Source organism: Schistocerca serialis, chromosome 9 (assembly GCF_023864345.2).
Source record: "Schistocerca serialis cubense isolate TAMUIC-IGC-003099 chromosome 9, iqSchSeri2.2, whole genome shotgun sequence".
NCBI lineage: Eukaryota > Metazoa > Arthropoda > Insecta > Orthoptera > Acrididae > Schistocerca > Schistocerca serialis.
The window spans coordinates 336015548-336035685 of NC_064646.1; the positions used below are offsets into that span (position 1 = coordinate 336015548).

General features: G+C 37.1%; 2 protein-coding genes across 3 annotated transcripts in view; one reads left to right on the forward strand and one right to left on the reverse strand.

Moving 5' to 3' along the window:
- Positions 1 to 17071, reverse strand: part of LOC126419065 (ankyrin-1) — a 155726-nt gene extending 138655 nt beyond the window's left edge. The window contains exons 1-2 of one of the 2 annotated variants that reach the window (XM_050086144.1): positions 16746 to 17071; positions 12544 to 12791 (exon numbers count right to left, since the gene is read on the reverse strand). In XM_050086144.1, the coding sequence (XP_049942101.1) occupies positions 12544 to 12720 (177 nt within the window). In that variant the 5' untranslated portion in view covers positions 12721 to 12791; positions 16746 to 17071. The remainder of the gene's footprint in view (positions 1 to 12543; positions 12792 to 16745) is intronic. The other variant, XM_050086143.1, reaches the window with a different exon arrangement.
- A 305-nt stretch (positions 17072 to 17376) lies between these two features.
- LOC126419063 (uncharacterized) overlaps positions 17377 to 20138 on the forward strand; it is a 70713-nt gene continuing 67951 nt past the window's right edge. The window contains exon 1 of the mRNA XM_050086142.1: positions 17377 to 19681. Within this exon, the coding sequence (XP_049942099.1) occupies positions 17558 to 19681 (2124 nt within the window). The 5' untranslated portion in view covers positions 17377 to 17557. The remainder of the gene's footprint in view (positions 19682 to 20138) is intronic.

Genomic DNA, 20138 nt, shown 5'->3' on the forward strand with positions numbered 1-20138 from the left:
TTGATCCTGATAGTATTCCTTCCAAATGATTGAGAAAAATGCATAAACAATCTCAATACTGAACTGCAAAAACATTAATATGGAAATGGGGAAGATTTTCTCGAAAGGGTACACCTGAAGCTCAAACTTCCATGCAAACAAAACAGCTCACCTTGGATGTAGTTGCACTTGGACCTTAGCACCCAGAGATGACAGTAGTCATTTCTCTACATCTACAGCCACATCTTTGCTCTGTAAGCCACTGTGAGGTATGTGATAAAGGATATATCCCACTGAACCATTTATTGGGGTTTCTTCTCACTCCATTTACTTATGGAGCACGAGAAGAATGATTATTTGCATGCCTCTGTGTGTGCAGTAAATATTCTAATTTTGTCTTCATCTTGTCTTCACAATCCCCATGTGAACAATACACATGGGATTGTATTATATTCTTAGAGTCATCATGTAAAGCCAGCTCTTGAAAATTTGTTAACAGACTTTGTTTGAGATTGTGTGAATGTTTGTGTGTGTTTTCTACTTCTGATGAAGGAATTAGTCCAAAAGCTGAACATTTCTAGCATTCTTTTCGATTGTGTCTGTTCGCAACTGAGTGCCTCCTCTGTGTGGTAAGTAGCAACCTATCCTTTCTGTATTGCTGTTATTCCTTCCTGGACTTCCCATTGTTTGAAAAACAAATAGAAAGAGTTACATGTTCAATAAAGCAAGCAAAGAGCCATTAGTGGCAAGCCCTGCTATGGTCACAGGAGTATGCATTTTGGTGTCTGGTTGTTATGTGTGTGAATGTGTGTGATGTTTTCCGTTGTGTGTTTCTGTGCTCCATGCAGCAATCCACCACAGGTCAGTGGTTGCCTTTCCCTTATTTTACAGATTACAGAACCTCTTTTATGTGTGTTCTGCCACCACTTGATGAGTAGATTTTTTATCTATGCAATTAAATTACATTACAGACTGTGATGCACAATGGGGAAGGTCACCGATAGCCACAATGAAAAAGAAGGGGATAGGGACAGATCTCAGTGGAACACTTGTACCATCTTTACTAAGGGGGAACGTCTATTTCTTATTGAGGCAAACTGTCTTCTGTTGTTGAGGTATGAGGTAATAACTGCTAATTTAGATTTGTGTACACCACTATCTCGTTAGTAATATGTTAAAAGGCCTGCAGCCAAATATTGATGTATATCGCATAACACAAGTGACGGCATCTCCTCAATTTTGAAAGCTGTTAAGTTCTGATCAACAATTTCCAGAACAGCTGCAGTGGTATTTTTACCTAGCCGAAATCCTGACTGATTTTTGAAAATAAAGTCATTCTTTTCAAAATAATTGCTTAATTGAATGTACATGATGGATTCCAGCATTTTTGTGAGTATTGGCACAACAGAAACAGGTCAACAGTACTGCAGAAGTCATTCATCACCATTTTTTGAGATTTAGGGTGAATCTGGAAAAACTCCATACTCTAAACATTTATTAAAATGAAGCTTGGTGGCCTACTTATCAACTAAACTGATCTTTTAATAACATAATTAGACATCCAGTGGCAGTCCCTACTTTTGGAATTACATAATTTAGTAACAGTTTTACAGACCTCATCAGGTATCATTTTATACAAATAAAAGATAGGCCCTACAGACAGCTGGGGACCAAGCAAATCCCTTGCAGATGTGGCTGTGGGCTTAACTTGTCTCCAGATTCTCTGACTGAAAGTAGTCATTTAATTCTCCTGGATCAAGCAGAGCTTGATATACTCAATTGGAATAATTATTTCCCATACAACCTTACACTTATTTGGAGAACCTCCCATGTACCTTTCACATGCTGTTTTTCTGGCTTGTATGAACTTAGTATTAAAAAATACTTTTTTACTTCTAAGGTAAACATTATACCTCCACTCAGTCTAAATTATCTTCACTTTTATATACTTTATACACTATGAGCATTATTCTCTTAATTCTGCCAACTCTTTTGTATACTTGCTGTTTATTTTTACATTTACCTGAGGAACTAACTAATGGGGGAAAAGAATACCATAAAACACTATATTTTTTAAAAGGTTATCAAAATGTTTCCAACTCCAGCTTTTCCTGTTCAACACTCAAATACAGAGTCCCAATTTGTGTTCATTAACTTGTCAATAAATAACATAACATGCTTTTTATCATGGCATGGCACACGAAATTTATTGGAATAAGTTGGGTTCTTATGATAAAATGTTAAAACCAATAAATCATGGTCCATAACATTTCCATCAGCCAGGCTAGTCACATATGCACTATATGTAAGTTAACAACAATATTATCTAGACAAGCATTACTGTGAATAGGTCATTTGTTTGTGCGATACAAGTTTAAGGATCTGAAAATATTAAAAAATGTTCTGCAGTTTTGTTGCTTTGAATCTCCCATTTGAATGTTAAAATCCCCACAGATAACAAACTTGGTTTTAATCTTAAAAAGTCTCTTAACCAATAATTCAGATTAACCAAAAAACATTTATATCTTCGTTTGGAGACCTATACAAGCTAACTATTATTATATTTTCTTCAATCAGTCTTGGTATTTATTTCTCGACAGTGTTGCGTGATATCCAGTTTTGAAAACGGTATATCATGTTTGATGTAAACTCTAGCGCCTCCATTATTTCTGTCTCCTGCACATTATGTCAACTACAACATATCCTTGAGGAACAAAACGGTCTATTTGATTTTCTGTTAGCCAGTGTTCTGATACATAAATCACAGCTACATCCTTCATGTCACAAAAATGTTCTAATTCTAACAGTTTATTTATCATAGACCAAATATTGATTTGCAGCAACATAAATATTTTATCACTGTTTTCATTCTCAAATGAGCACTCATCTGCATGTGGCATATCAGAATAGCATACACTTTAACTGTCTAAGTTGGAACTGTCAAAATGTTAAGAGCATTATTTTCATCAATGCTCTTGGACTTGGGAGAAAGAACTACTGTTTCATCATGTCACATGCTAAATTCTAAAGATACACCATTTTTATCTTTTGGAGACTGTTGTTCGTTTTTTCAGTCTGAAGAATGGTTTGCTGAAGCTCTCCACACTACTCTATCTTGTGCAAGCCTCTTCATTTTCGAATAACTACTGCAACCTTCTCAGTCTGCTTACTGTATTCGTACCACCACATTTCTGAAGGCTCTATTCTCTTCTTTTCTAAACTATTTATCAAGCATATTTCACTTCCATACATAGCTACTTCCAGACAAATACCCTCAGAAAAGACATGTTCACACTTAAATCTTTGTTTGATGTTAAATAATTTCTCTTCCTCAGAAACACTTATATTGCCATTGCTAGTCTGCATTTTATATCCTCTCTACTTCAATCATCATCAGTTATTTTGCTGCCCAAATAGAAAACCTCATCTGCTAATCCTAATCTAATTTACTCAAAATCAACTGATTTAATACAACTACATTCCATTACCCTTGTTTTGCCTTTTTATGTTCATCTATATCCTCCCTTCAAGAAACTGTCTATTCTGTTCAATTGCTTTTTCAAGTCCTTTGCTGTCTCTAAAAGAATTACAGTGTCATCAACAAACCTCAAAGTTTTTATTTCTTCTCCTTGAACTTTAATTCCTACTCCAAATTTTTCTTTGACTTCCTTTACTGATTGCCCAATGTACAGTTTGAATAACATCAGGGATAGGCTACAACCCTGTCTCACTCTCTTCTCAATCACTGTTTTGTCTTTCAGCCCCTTGACTTACGTGACTGCCATCTGCTTTCTGTCACTGTATTTCACCTCTGCTACCTACAGAATTTCAAAGAGAGCATTCCAGTCAACATTGTCAAAAGTTTGCTTTAAGTCTAATGCTAATGCTGATGCTATAAATACAGGTTTGCCTTTTCTTAATTTAGCTTATAAGAGAAGTCATAGGGTCAGTATAGCTTCATGTGTTCCAACACTGCTCCAGAACCCAAACTGATCTTCTCAGATGTCTGCCACAACCAGATTTTGTGAACGTGTAACTTGCTTAATACCTCACTGCATCTGAAAGTTTGCAACTAACAAATGTGTTTCCCAACATGTTGATGTGGAAGCCATGAGCTATATGAAACTACGTGAAGTAAAGGAAATTTATTCTGTATGAAATCATTTCGCTAGTGTGGTTATATCAACAATTGTTGCCTTTTTAAATTCCCTAAATACATGTGAAACATCTTTATTTTTCTCTTGTACTTCCTTATTCACACAGAATCAGTTATGTAGTTTATGACTATGTGGTACATTAAAAACAATCACATTCAAGAATTCTTGAATTCTCCATTTAAGGAAAATAATATAAAGTTTTGCATCATTTTTTGCAACATTGTTTGTTGCCATCAGGAATACAGAAAAATCGTTACTGTTTAGCCCTGAAGTGTTTTCATGAGTGACTGTAGTCGTAGCTCTGAAGTTCGCCCCTGGTTTTACGGTGCTGTTAATCTTGCGCCCATACACCTATACTTCACAATTCAGAGGCTAGTCCTCACACTTATGTTGTACGATGTTACAGAACATATTCTGAGCTTGAACTTAATGCAGTGTTTGAAATAGTATGGATTCTGGAAACATCAGTCATGAAAAACCTAACTTGTGCTTTCCTCATTTGACATACTGAAAGCCACAGATCAGAGCAATCAGCTAGATATGGTATATTTTGACTTCGAACAAAATTTGACTTGATAGGTACCGTATTAATGCCTATTAATGAAAGTATAATCATATGCGGTATCAAAAGAAATTTGTGACTGGATGGAAGATTTTTCAATAGGGAAAGCATAGCATGTTAACTTGGATGGAGAGTCATCAACAGGTTCAGTAACAGCTTCAGGTGTTTTATGGGGAGGTTTGTTGGGACACTTATTGTTCATGCTGTATGTTAAAGACCTGGCAGACAATGTTAATAGTGGCCTTAAACTTTCTGTCTACGATACAGTCATATGAAGTACTACCCAAAAAACTTGCACAAATTCTCAGGCAGATCTGGACAAGATTTCAAAGTGGTTCAATGATTGACAACTTGGTTTAAATATCAGAAATGTAAGATTAGAGTAGATTCAGCTTTCATTTCATAGACCCAAAAATGAGATGATTCTTGTGGGTGTGGAACATGTCATAAAGTATGTAACACAAAAAATGTAGAACATAACACATTTGAATAAAATCATTTTTCAAGATATAAGAATACATTACAATAAACTGGAATTGCTACTATTTACAGAATTAACACACCATCAGAATGAAACATTGTTATGCACTTTTAATAAATTGATCATACATAAAATGACTAACCTCAACTGCTGTGACCAAGTACTGTTAAAAATGCAACTTTACAGACATTTTTACTTAAGCTGATCTAACTGTCCCTGTTAAGATATTCTTCAACAGAGTAGTAGTAGTTTCCAACCACAAAGTCTTTCAAATTCTGTTTAAACAGTGCTTTATCTGAAGCTAAGGTTTTAGTGGTCACAAGAAATTTATTGAAAATGTGTGTTCCTTAATTATGGACCCATTTTTGGTCCAAGGTAAGTGATTTTAGATATTTATGTAGATTGTTCTTATTCCTAGTGTAGATACTATGTATTGAGCTATTGGTTGGGAACAGACATATTATTTGCAACAAATTTCATTAAGGAATAAATATACTGGGAAGCAGTGGTTAGAATATCCAGTTCCTTGAAGAGATTTCTGCATGATGATCTTGAATTTACACCGCAAATGTGTCTTATTACAGGCTTTTGCACTCTAAAAACATTTGCTTGGTTTGACAAGTTACCCTAGAATATGATCCCATATTACATAATAGAATGAAAGTAAGCAAAGTATGCAGTTTTTTTTTTTTTTTTTTTTTTTTAATCTCCTACAACTGATAACATTTCACATTGCAAATACAGACTTGTTTAAGTGCTTCAGCAACTCTGTGTTATGCCCTTCCCAACTGAATTTATTATCAAATCCTAATCGCAGAAATTTAACACTGTCAACCTCTTCTACCTGCACGTCTTCATACGTTATACACATGCTGAAAGGAAATCTCCTACAGGTTCTGAGCTGCAATACTGTGGGTCTTTCCAAAGTTTAATGAGAGTGAATTGGCTTTAAATCATTTACTAATTGTCAGTGAAAATTTAATTAGCAGCCATTTCTAAATTTCTACTTGACTTGCTATTTATTGCAATGTTTTTATCTTCTGTAGACAAAACAAACATTGCATCTGGCAACGTAACAGAAGAGAGGTCATTAATGTACACAAGGAAAGGCAACAAACCCAAGAAGGAATCTTGAGGAACGTCACACATAATTATAATTTCCAATCAGACGAAGAATAACTGCTTACTCCACAGGCATTTCATAATGACACACATTGTTTTCTGTTAGCTAGGTAAGACTCCAACAATTTCACAGCACTGCTAGTGCCAACATAATATTCTAATTCACTTAAGAGAATGCTGCAATTCACACTGTCAAAGGCTTTTAACAGGTCACAGAAAATGCCAGTAGCCTCTAATTTGTTATCTAATGAATTAAATACATTCTCACTGTACATGTACATAGTCTTCTTTATATCAGAATTGTTAAGGAACCCCAACTGTGACTTGTACAATATATTATTTGCAGTCAGATGCTTAAATTTTGCACATTAGAAAATACAAAAACACAACATCCTATGACTAATACATAAATGAGATACAACTGGAGTCCACTCCCACAAATATCCAGATGTAACAATCTGTGGGGAAATGAAATCAAATCCTACATAGGTTCAGTCGCACATAAGCCAGGAGACTACATAGGTCCAAATCAGGAGATAGACTTCAGTTCCTTGGTAGGATACTGAGGAAATGCATGCAGTCTACAAAGAAGAATGGTATACAACATTCATGCATCATAAGCCAGAATATTGTAAGTGCATGTGGGACCCATACCAAACACATCTAACAAAGGATATTAATTGTATACAAAGAAAGGCAGCATGAATGATTGTGAGGATGAACACACACACACACACACACACACACACACACACACACACACACACACACACACACACATTTAAGCTGTGCTCCATACAGGAATGGCTTGGGAAGAAATTCTAGTACCTGGTACAATGGGAAGTACACATTATCATGCATTTCACAGTGGTTTAAGGAGTGTAAATGTAGATCTAGATAACCTTACCAGAAGAAGGAACATGTTAATGCCACACTTAGTCCAAAACTGGGTATTGTACGACACAACAGAGTTGAAATTAGCCAAGAAAACAAACTTCCATGGTGTCTTAAAACATCTGCTACTGTGTGTGGTTCTGGCTAGTGAAAAGCATGAAGAGAGTAAATAAACAGTGTATTTTTTTTATGTTGTTAACCTAACTCGTTCCAAGTATGTACAAATACAACAGAATTGTATGTTAATTAACCAAAAGATGTGGTGTGTTTGTTGCAGCGCTAGCCTGAGATTTGCGTGCGACGAGACTCAACACAAATAGAGTTTTCTGTCGTTTTTCTAAATATCTTCAGGCAAATACGGGGATAGATACTTTCACAAGGCCACAGCTGACCGTTTGTCCTGTTCTCTTCTCTTTAAATACAACAAAATTCCTATTATTCAATTTTCTTTCTAACAAAATAAAGCTTGCTGACAGCCATAAGTTCACTAGTTGGTGGTTCATGACAGGTCCTTTATTGTCACATTGAAGATCAGAGTAGTATTAAAATATGTCTTTCATCAACCTTTGCAGCCAACATGCTTCTTGATATTCTGAGGTTAGTGCTATAAACACCATTGTCAGAAATAAGATTGGTGGATGCTTGTTGCAAATTGATGCTCCACATGATTTAAGTAGGGTTGGGTTGTTTGGGGGAGGAGATCAGACAGCGAGGTCATCTGTCTCATCGGATTAGGGAAGGACGGGGAAGGAAGTCGGCCATGCCCTTTCAAAGGAACCATCCCGGTATTTGCCTGGAGCGATTTAGGGAAATCACGGAAAACCTAAATCAAGATGGCTGGACATGGGATTGAACCATCATCCTCCCGAATGCGAGTCCAGTGTGCTAACCACTGCGCCACCTTGCTCGGCCATGATTTAAGTATAAATCATTTTGGTGAGTTGATTCTTGAATACTGATAGCCTGGAAGCATGCCTCAAAGATGACATAATATTTTGGAGGTTGTTCCTTTACTAATTTTGGCATAATTTACATCTCAGTATTCAATGATATGGTGTTGTTGTTCTTTTGAGAGTAGTGGTGCCATGTCTTTTACTTCTTAGAGGCACTATATAATTCTCTTGACTGCCTGCAAGTGAGGCAAACTACAGCTATTTATAAAATAAAATGCCTCATCTTTCTGTAGTGTAGGGAAAATTTGGTTTGGTTGACAAATGGAACTACCAATGACATCTCGATACGGAATCTCTCTCTCTCTCTCTCTCTCTCTCTCTCTCTCTCTCTTTCTCTCTTTCTCTCCCACTCTCTTTCTCTCCCCCTCTCCATTTATGATTCATCTCTTGGCTGATGTACTTATTCTTAATTAGCTGCACTAAAATCCATCATACTGTACTTATTTATGATATGATTTATGTAGTGAGAGTCACAGATGGCCTTATTTACAATCTTGTTTAATGCAAATGGCTAACCAGATAAAAAAATGTCCCATGATCCTGGTTTTCTTCTTTGAAAAGAATTTTTAAATTTGTATTTATTATTACTGAAAATCAACATGAAGTTTACATACACTGTATGATCAAGACTTTCTCTGCTTTATCTATCTGAAAAATACTTCATTCTTCTGCTGTTCTATTGAAACACAAATTTATCAGCAATTAGTTTAGCTTAAAATTCCAGCTGTAATTTTCTTGCTTTACAACAATGTCTACTTGTTACCCTTAGACACAAATGCCCTTAAGGGCAGGTGTGCACAAAATCAGCTCGAAAATTTGAATTACCTATTTTTTTCATTTCAAATTCACTGCAGTTCTACTTCAGAATCCTTTGACACTGTTTCAGTTTACTCATACTTTATTTTTTCCATGAACTGAATGTATTACATCAATTCTTTAGAATGATCAGTAGTACTACCATTACGTCAGGAACGTTAAACTTAAACTTCTCCCATGATAGATGTCACACAGATACTTCCTTGTTCCTGATATGAATATTAAAAATGATATCTTGTTTACATCCAATCATTCTGACACAATGATCATTGTACATGTGTATGGCAAAATGAGCAGTGTAACAACATTTAATAGTAATTAACACTGTCAATTTACATAACCAACTAAGATTTTCACTTTAATATTTATTATTTAACTAGGGTCACTTTGCTCTAAAAAATATGATGAAGTGTGAAGAGTGGCACACACTGAACACCATTTTAGATTAAGATGGATTGGTTATGAGCTGAAACTGGTAATCAGTAAAGGCAATTTGCAATCTTGACATGGAATTTTTATCTACACATTTTAAATCAACAGGTCACAGAATAACAACTGCATAGGATGTTTTTGGAACTGAATGCTGTACTCCAGGAATTGTTGCAGTGTCTGTTACCCATGGTGTTTAGTTAAGGCTAACTTTCATTTAGCCACAGCTTTAAAAACGTCAAAGTCCCACCAGAAAACACACTGTTTCACAGAGTAAAAACTTATTTTCCATTGGGGTATTGAGTTGTTATTTGTTAGATCTATGGCTGACATAAGTGAGGTGTAAGCTTCCCTTGATGTCCATGCCAGATTCTATTTTCTGAGTACTTCCTGTATGTTTTATTTTTTTCGCAGTAGGAATCCTTTATCTTCCACAGGCTGTTTGAATAATACCTCTTTCTCACACTTGTCTCAAGACCCAATACTACTTGAATAGGGAAAATGGTCTGATCCCATAGAATACCAAAGTAGCACCCCTCACCCCCACATCACAAATATAATCCTAGACGGGAAAATAAATCATATTATATTTACTATCATCACCGGAAATGAGGAATGTCCTACCCACTAACCTTTTCACTCCTCCCAAAGCAGTACTTCGTCACGTATACAATATATGAGGGTAAGTCAATTATTATCCACAAAGTAGTTATAAAATTTTATTGTAATCAAATAGGAAACATAAGAACATCATTTTTCGACATAGTCTCCTTGTGTTTCAACACACTTGGTCCATCACTGTACAAGCTTCCTGATGCCCTCATTAAAGTAGGTTCTCGGTTGAGCTGCGAGCCAGGAATGCACTGCTTCTTTCACTGCTTCGACCAAGTCAAATTGACAGCCCCTGAATGCCTGTTTGAGTGGACCAAACAAATGATAGTCAGAAGGGGCAAGATCGGGACAATATGGAGAATGATCCAGTAGTTCAAATTTGAGTTTCTCGAGCATTTCAACAGTGTGGTCAGCAGTATGCGGACGGGCATTGTCATGCAACAACACAACACCTTTTGACAGCAATCCTCGGTGTTTACTTCAAATTGCAGGCTTTAACCTGGCAGTAAGCATCTCAGTGTAATGTACACTGCTAGTTGTTGTGCCCTTTTCCCCATAATTTTCCAGTACCCTGTAGATGGTTGGGTCTTGGAACTTTTTCTCGTATGGCGAATTTGGATGTTTCCATTCCATACTCAGCCGTTTGCTCTCCGGCTCGTAATGATGGATCCATGTTTCATCACCAGTATTGATACTATCTAAGTTGTCCTCTTCATTACCATAGCAATCCAAATGTTTCTTGCAGATGTCCAAGTGCGTTTGTTTATGCAACTGTGTGAGCTGTTTTGGGACCCACCTTGCACAAACTTTACAAAACCCAAGTCTGTTGTGGATGATTTCGTAGGCAGAACCATGACAAATTTGCAGACGATGTGCCACTTCATCAATAGTTAATCATCTGTCTAACACAGCCATTTCATATGAACGCTCAATAGTTGCTTCAATTGTAGCGGTAAACATTTGTCCGGCTCCTTCACCGTGTGTGCCACTTCGTCAATAGTTAATCATCTGTCCATGACACAGCCATTTCATATGAACGCTCAATAGTTGCTTCAATTGTAGCGGTAAACATTTGTCCGGCTCCTTCACCGTGTGTGCCACTTCGTCAATAGTTAATCATCTGTCCATGACAATCATTTCACGTAAACGCTAATGGTTTCTTCAATTGTGGCGGTAAACGGTCGTCCGGCTCCTTCATCGTTTGTAATACTTGTGCGGCCATTTCGGAATTTTTCAATCCGTTCGTAGACACACCGTTGTGGCAAAACACTTTTCCCGTACTGTACCGAAAGTCTTTCATGAATTTCAGCCCCTGATACGCCTTCTGACCACAAAAACCAGACCACTGAACGTTGCTCTTCTTTGGTGCAAATAGACAGTGGAGCAGCCATGATTAACAGCACAGCAGCAATAATGAAACCAACCTAGCAGCTTGAAAATTGCTAAGATATAACAACAAATAAACAAAGCACGTGTCATCAATGTAAATTGACAGTACTAGCAAAATAAACAAATATATAACTAAATTGTGGATAATAATTGACTTACCCTCGTACCTGTCCATTCTTATGCCACACCCACTCCCTAACTTATCCCACATGGCTCACACCCCTCTGGAAGATAATGGTATGTAACCTGCCTGACACACCCACTCAGCACATCCTATTCCAGTACTGTCACAGGCTTATCCTCTACTATCAGAGGCAGGACTACCTGTGAAAGCAATTGAGTCATTATCAGCCCTGCTGCATTTTCTGCACAACATTTTATGTGGGTATTAAAACCAACCAGCTACCTCAACCCCCCCCCACCACACACACACACACACACACACATGAATGGCCACCACAAACTGTGGCCAGGAGCAGAGTTCACCACTCAGTTGCAGAACACAATGCTGAGCACAACATGCTTAGTTTCAAAGGCTGCTTCACAGGTTATGCCTTCTGGATCATTCCCCACAAAACCTACTCCACTGAATTATATAGATGGAAGCTGTTCCAACATATTCTCTGATCCTGTAATCCTCCTGACACCAGTATTTGTTAACCCCTTACCCCACATTCATATCCGCACCTACCCCAGTACCCTAATTCCACTTATTCTGTACCTACAGTCTCCCTTTTCCATTATGTTTCCACCTCCTAATCCAGTCCTCCACATCACCAGATGCTGTAAAAGCTCATCATTGCAGATGTTACAAGTGCCAATCTGCATTCCCTTTCCACCACGCACTGGCCTCCTCTCCGCCCCACATTCCTATACTGGTACCTACTGACACCCCCCCCCCCCCCCCCCCAGCCATCAGCCATACTCCCCAAGCCTACTTCAACTGTTCACATATATTCAAGGAGATGAAAATTAACTATTATTTCCATGACATAATAATTTAGTATAGACACAATTCTTATTGTGACTTCTACCCCAACCCCGTTTATTTGTTTAGCAACATTTTGTAATTTTCATGTGAAGCAATCAATGACATCTATATGCTACTAAAATGTGTTACACATAAACACATTGCCTATGCGATATTACCTTGGGTATTTGTGACAGCAGCCCTTCAAGTCTCTGAACAGTAATCCGAGGGTTAGCACGAAGTGCATCAAAGATGTCACGCACTTTGGTACGTGTCTGTTCTGAGATGCCTCGGTGGTTACCTGCAGACAGCAAGGCACTGCCTGATTGGAAGAAATTGCTGAGTGCACCACCCATGCCTAGGGTGGCTGTGTGAGCCCTCAGCTGGCAAGAGGCAGCGCCACAAACACACCGTGCACTTCTTGCCCCTGAAATTTAAACATGGCATATAAAGCTCCAACTGACTGCCTGTCAGTACCAAAAGTGTTAGTACATTAACATACATGAATTACGAACATTATAAGGTAAAATTGTTCAGACTGAGGTTCATATGCAGACACTATCATTCTTGGAAAATTACTCTTGTTGCTTGTGCCATCCATGCACATTTCACAAACTGACTCTGATCTTTTGCAATAAACACCGAATACAGTACATACTACACTAAAAAGTAAAATTATTTCATGGTAGTACTAAAACCAAAGTCATGGTCAGGTAAACCTCTACTACACCATTCTCCAACATGTTCTTTTTCCTTGATTGCTATACCGATGGCTTGAGTCAGAGAGCCTATTTCCATTCAGAACATTTGGATATGAGCTAATGGTATGCAGAAAGTTTGATACGCACAGAAGAGTGAAAAAGAAAACCGAGTGTTCTGATGCAAATCTCAATTTGAGGCACAATTTTAACTTATCTCAAAGTTTCAGCGCAGTGCATAAATATATAAAACAGAAGCCCAGTTACATTATTTTGGTTGTTTATTACCTTTCAAAATAAAAAGAGGATTCGAAGGATGAGATGATAAAAACAAGCTATGAATATAACTTTCTTTTCATGCTGTGGAGTACCTTCCAAGCTTCACTGCTTCTGGTGTCATAAATGTAATAAGACATAAAGTAATTAGTGACTAGTAAATATTCTGGTTGATTCAAGTATGAACTGAAGAGATTTAGACCTTCTACTACATATTAACTGTTTCTGTTTACTAATTTGTATGTATCCTTAATCACTTAAATAGGACCTGTAGAACAGTGTCATTCCAAGGGAGGGTCATATCATTAATTTTATTTATTTATTTGGTGTTCCACAGATTCCATCGAGAGTGAATTGCTCATACATACACTGTGTCATAAAAATCTGTTTGTCTCTTACAGACAGTGACAGTAGGTATTGAGAAAGAGAAACTTAATAGTGCAACAGTGACAAGAGGAAGAGGGTTTCAAAATTATCAGACCATAAAAAGTGACACACTAACGAAACGATTTTGTAAAATTCACAGGACAACAGAATGAAAGCACATAGCTTATTGCAGTCTTGTTCACAGACTTGACCACATCCCTATACATGTTTTTCTACCTTGCAAAGCATTATCATCATGCCCTCAACCAAATAGTTTACAAGAATTTGAGGAAATTGTGATTTTGATCCTTGGAGCAGAAAGTATTAATCTGAGAAGCCCAAATTATCGTATTATACAGATTAAATGGTTGGTTGGTTGGTTGTTTGGGGGAAGAGACCAAACAGCGAGGTCATCGGTCTATTAAATGGTTGAAGATTGCTGTTAGTTGCATGACAAGATGACTGTACATATGCCTCTCTAGCTACACGTGCCACGTGTAAATAAATGGTATTCTTCGACAAATATTAGTATGATCATCAAACATTAAATTTGTTAAATTAACATTTGGTGATAAAAGCAACTATTTAATATAACACTGGAAGCAGTAGCTTTTTGCAAACTAGTGGCATTTCTGATAATTTTACTGTTTTAAATATGCACATATGTTTTATAGCAGTTTACTAATAGCTGATTATCAATGCGATTGTCAATGTATCACTCAGGCTCTTGAAGGTTGTGCACGATGTGACATGAGGAACTCGGTGAATGAATGAATGAATATGTGAACTTTATGTATGCATCTTGAAAAAAAAAAAAAAAAAAAAAGGCTGAAGTTTTAGCAACAGCAATAGCAATCACTGTGCATCACACATCAAAAGTTACACCTCTTTATCTAATTTATAGTGATTGATGATCTATAATTTACAGTGATTTTTGCTACAGGTTTTAATCACATAAATGTGTTTCTCATTGTACCTGGACCTTTTATATGACTGTGATACCTAACAGACACAACAATGCACACAAGTAAGTGACTCTTATCATTTTTACAATGTATTAGCACTTTTAGCCAGTTTTCTTCTCATTTAGGTTGTCTTTGAGAACCACAGCAACATAAAAGCTACAACAATATTTATTCAGTTATCATAAAACATTTTGAACTAAAACGAAATTGGCGAGCCTAAAATGAATTTTCTTCCTATCCTCATATACAAGAATAACTGCCACTTCAGTTGCACCAATTTTGTATAAGCTACTGTATAGCCAGAAAGGAAATAATAGAGGAGATCTATTTTATTTTTAAAATAAGGGGTATTCTGATGTATTAACTGTAAATTGGCAAGCTGTCATTGTTGAGGAATACCGAAATCAGTCACAAAGACTTGAAAACAGAGAGAGAAATATTACTACTATAAAGAAATAAAACTGAATTTCCAATCCAGAAGCAAGCCCTAATAAATTGACTAACAAGCAGACACAACAGATTTCTGGTGACAATTTAACTATGTGGTCAGTCAGATGGATCACAGCACAGAATTTAACGTTTCTAATAGAATAGTAACTGTTTTCACAAATCAGCAGCAGAGGGATTAAGAATTTTTTTTAAGAACACAGTCTACCTCTTATCATATTATGCAGTTCTAGAGCAATGACAACCCTCCTTATGCAAGTGATACACTCTTCCACTGACATATTAAAACTACAGCATTGAAAATGCAATACTTGGCATTTCATGAGAAATTTACACTGATAGCATGCATGGCACTTCAAACAATGAAGAATTTGCACTGACAGTCTGCATAGCATCCCCAACCATGGCCGCTCAGGATCAGATGCTACTGCTATTCACAGTGTATCACTCAGATAATTGTTACCATATGATGCTCATTAATAACCAGATGTGCTTGTGTGTGGCAGATAATGAAAACCTTATGAACAGAGTGAATGAATGCTTCCATACTTTTGTTACTGAACTCGTTTATGGTCCTAATTCCGCCCCCCCCCCCCCCCCCCTAAAAAATGAACCTGTGTGTGTGTGTGTGTGTGTGTGTGTGTGTGTGTGTGTGTGAGAGAGAGAGAGAGAGAGAGAGAGAGAGAGAGAGAGAGAGAGAGAGAGAGTCAATATTTCTTCACTGTGTGAAGACTAATGCTCTGTACGCTACACTTATCTAAAAGATGTCAGATTTCAGTTGAGAATGTTGTGGGAGGTGGGAGAAATATATTCATTAATAAATACTATAATAAAATCTCACGATGCATTGAACGTCTCCAAAAAACAACAGTCCCGTTAGTTTTTCTTATCACACAAGTCCACTGAGTTATTCACAAAGGTCTGCAGCTTCTTAAGCAAATGTTTATTACATCTCGACTTAGCGTATAATGATGATGGAAATAGTCGTTACCGTGACGACATGATGAAAAAACTGAATGAACCCTTCTTGATACAATAACCCCTCCACTGTTACCCATTAAAAATTAATAATTTACAAGATGCATCAATATAAATAACTTGTCACACTGTTTGTGAGGAAGCATTGGAAAAATGAGAATCTCCCATGTGACGTACTACTTGTTACACAACGCTTTTAGATCCCATTTTGGTCCGTGTTTTTAAGGATTCACTGTCAGTGAGCCGTAAATAATACTCATTACGTATTACATCACAAGTGCGGCTTCCATAGTCACCGTCGCCCTCACATACATTTGGTCTTCTAGAACTAAAGGGTATTCCCCTGCACAAATTCTTCCTTCCGTACCTACGAAAATATAAGGGAACATAGCAATGGCTAGTAATCCCTTTGTTTCGACTGAATCTGTCAGGTTCATAATATGGTTCGGATTACTTACATATATTTTATAGGTTAATTGACGGTAGCTATAATGATGCTTTTTGTTCGTGATTAAGAGCAATTGTTGATTCATAAAGTAGCAAATTAAGAAATGAAGTTGCAAGCCAGGTAAAGTGTAGAATTATAAACAAGGAAATCAGCATTCGCAAGCAAAACTGATGAGTATTTATGAAAATATAACGTGTAATTACCATACGGTTTATAAAACAGTGGACAAAATTTATCCTCGTCATTAAGTAATCACATTGTATCTTGGTTCCCTTAGTACCACTCTCGATATTGTAACAGAGGTCACTAACTGTACAATAAGCAGACGAATCCCTGTTTGTCAGGTGAATAATAGTGGCAGCTCTTCGTCATTCAAAACTGACTGAAGATCTATATTCTTTATTTACTTTTACTACTTATTATCACAGCAAGCATTGTATCATATTCTGTTATTAACGTATGCCCCTTAAAATTCCAATGAAAACTTATCCACTTCTGAACTTGACTACAGTGCTTTCCGTCAATTGCAGCGCTTTCGTTACTCAACATACCAACGATGTATTTTGTGACAGTAGTATAAATACATTGGCAGGTCAAATCTCAAATTAACTAAATAAGCTCTAATATTCAGTGCTTTTATTTCGATTCAATGGCGAATCATTTCACGTTTGTCACTATAGGTTTTCATCCCACTGTTTTTCTTGCAGGTAAGACGCACCTAGTATATCTGTAGCCATGAAAGTTGTTAGCATAGTTTGACATAAGACTGTGTTATTTGTTTAGTAAACTCTTTGAATTGAAAAGTTGGAGCGAGTTTGAATGTGTTTATTGTTCATATTCGTTGTGCAAGAAGCAGTTATAGTGTACGTGTTTGGCACATAGTAATGTGTTACATTTATTAAAGAGTTTTTATCGTATTTTATCAGTAGATGTTTAGTCAATGTTGGAGACCTTGTTTCTGTGAGAAAAATTTTAATTTGTGACAGAAAAAGAGAACTAAATTGTCGCGTGTACAATGGAAAGTGGCATGGATTCCTTTGCAGATTCTGATAACATAAATACTTCTACACCTTGGAAACTTCGTTTTATCAAGTCACCCGTTGTGTCGTCACCTATTTGTAAACAAGTTGACACCGGATTTCAATTATTCGTGTCAGGTTTACAAGAAAAAGTTTCGTCCGCAGAAAGCAGCCTGACGGAAGATTCAGAAGAAAAGATTCAGACAGTTTCGATTAAAGAACAGGAAGGACTTCCCTGCGAAGATATTGGTGATGAAAAAACAATAGCATCCTGTAGTACAGAAAAGGGAAGTACATCAACTACTGTCAGCTCGGTCATCTGCTCGCAGACTACAGACACACTTCCATCTGCGAAGTTATGGAAACCGTTTGATATATCGTACGATAGCTTTATTGTACTTGATGAAACTATTATGAGCGATGAATCGAATGAGGAAGATTCATTTAAAAAATGTGATGAAAATTTTGCAAAGAACATTTCTGGCATTTTACCCCTCGATGCTGCAAAACTCGTGTACTCTCCCAAATTTGATGCCACGAAGTCAGGTATTCTTACAAACTTAATATTAGACGATGGGAAGAATGTAAGAAATGAAGTTAAACCGAAGCCTATGATACCAGAAGAAAACGTTCTCCAGGACAGCCAAAATGTGGCTTTAGTTACACTAGGCCTTAACCGCAATGAAAATAATACAAGAGAAGGGGAAAAGAATGTTAATGTGCAAAACAACCCATTACATTCTGCGGAGGCTGTCAAACCAGATTTTGTATCCAGTACTGTGGTGATAGACAAATTTGAGCCAAATGCCGCTTCAGAACAGATACTAGGGAGCACTGGAAAAAACGAACAAGTTATTTCTGCTGATCAAAGGGGCGACAAATTAGGACAAATTAAGTCTGATATTGAGGAAACTGGAAAAATTGAAAAAATGGAGTCTAAGAGTGGGGAGACTGAACATAGAAAGTCTGACAGTGGGGAGACTGGAAAGCTTGAACAAGTGAAGCGTGATAATTTGGGGGTTGGACAGATTGAACAAGTGAAGTCTGAAGGTGGGCAGACTGAAAAATTGAAGTCGGATGTGAGAGATACAGAAAAAACTGAACAATTGAAGCCTGCCAGTGGGATTGCCATAAAGATTGAACAAGTAAAGTCTGAAAGTTTAGAGACTGAACAAGTGAAACATGACAATTTGGAGACTGTACAAGTGAAATCTGATAATAAAATGTTTATAAAGATTGAACAACTGGAGTCTGACAATTTGGATACTGAACAAGTGAAACTTGACAATTTGGAGACTGAACAATGTAAGTCTGACAATGAGGTGTCTATAAAGAGTGAGCAAGTGAAGTTTGATGATGAAACTGCAACTGAGCAAGTGAAGCCTGACAATTGGGTAACTGGAAAGATTGAACAAGTGAAACCTGACAATGGGGTAACTGGAAGGATTGAACAAGTGAAGCCTGACAATGGGGTAACTGGAAAGATTGAACAAATGAAGGCTGACAGTTTGGAGATTGTCAAGATTGAACAAATGAAGTCTGGCAACCTGGAGACTGTAAAGATTGAACAAGTGAAGTCTGACAATTTGGAGACCGGAAAGACTGAACATGTGAAGCCTGACAGTGGGGAGTTTGTGAGCAGTGATCCAGAGGAGAATGCGGACAATAATAATCCTGAATGGGAACTTTTGAAAAAGCTAGAGACTGATGAAGAACGTTACAAGGCTGTGAGATTGCGATGGAGGAATCTTGTTATTCCAAATCCCAATAAGAACCTGACTTACCGTAGTCGAGGGTACTGGATTACAGATAAAAATCAAAAACAAATATCTGAAGTCAAACCTAATCCTGTGGTTACTGGTAAATCAAGAAAACGTACACATTCTGCAGATCCCACTGAGCACCACGTCCCAGTGAAACGGCAGAGGACATTCTCTTGTACAGAAGTATTCGATAGAAAGATGCTTGATGTTCAGAAAAACCTGAGCAGAGAACGGAATGCCATTCTTCAGCAACATGAGCGAGCTGTACAAAACCTTGTGAACAAAACAAACCATCAACTTCGATGTTACTCACCAGGAAGTTTTAATGATGAGCGTATTCGAGCACTTCATGTCCAGGTAACACATTCATTTATGATAGGCCTGTCTATTTAATAATCATTGTGTTTGTTTTAAGTCAGGGCACAAATTAAAAAAAACACTCTGAGTGTTAGAAACAATGATTTCGTACCATTGTATAGAGCTGTTAAAAACAACTTCCGTTTTACATAGTTTTTTATGGGTCAAATAACAAACAAAATACTTTTTTTCTCCACACACACAGACGACTGCTATTTCCCACAATTATCTGCTTCCACCTTTCCTTTTGCTGCCATCAGTTCCCAGTCTTACGCATGTTAAACTTGCTCAAGGAGCCTATATTGTTATAAGAGGCAAGGTTCAGAGAAATAAAATCCCATGCGGATTTGAAGCACTCTGGATAGTAATTCAATATTTTAAGTACTAAGTGATGCAGTCTGACACGTAGAAATAACATTCATGTGTGATCATGAATTGTAGGAGGCTTCAACAGTAA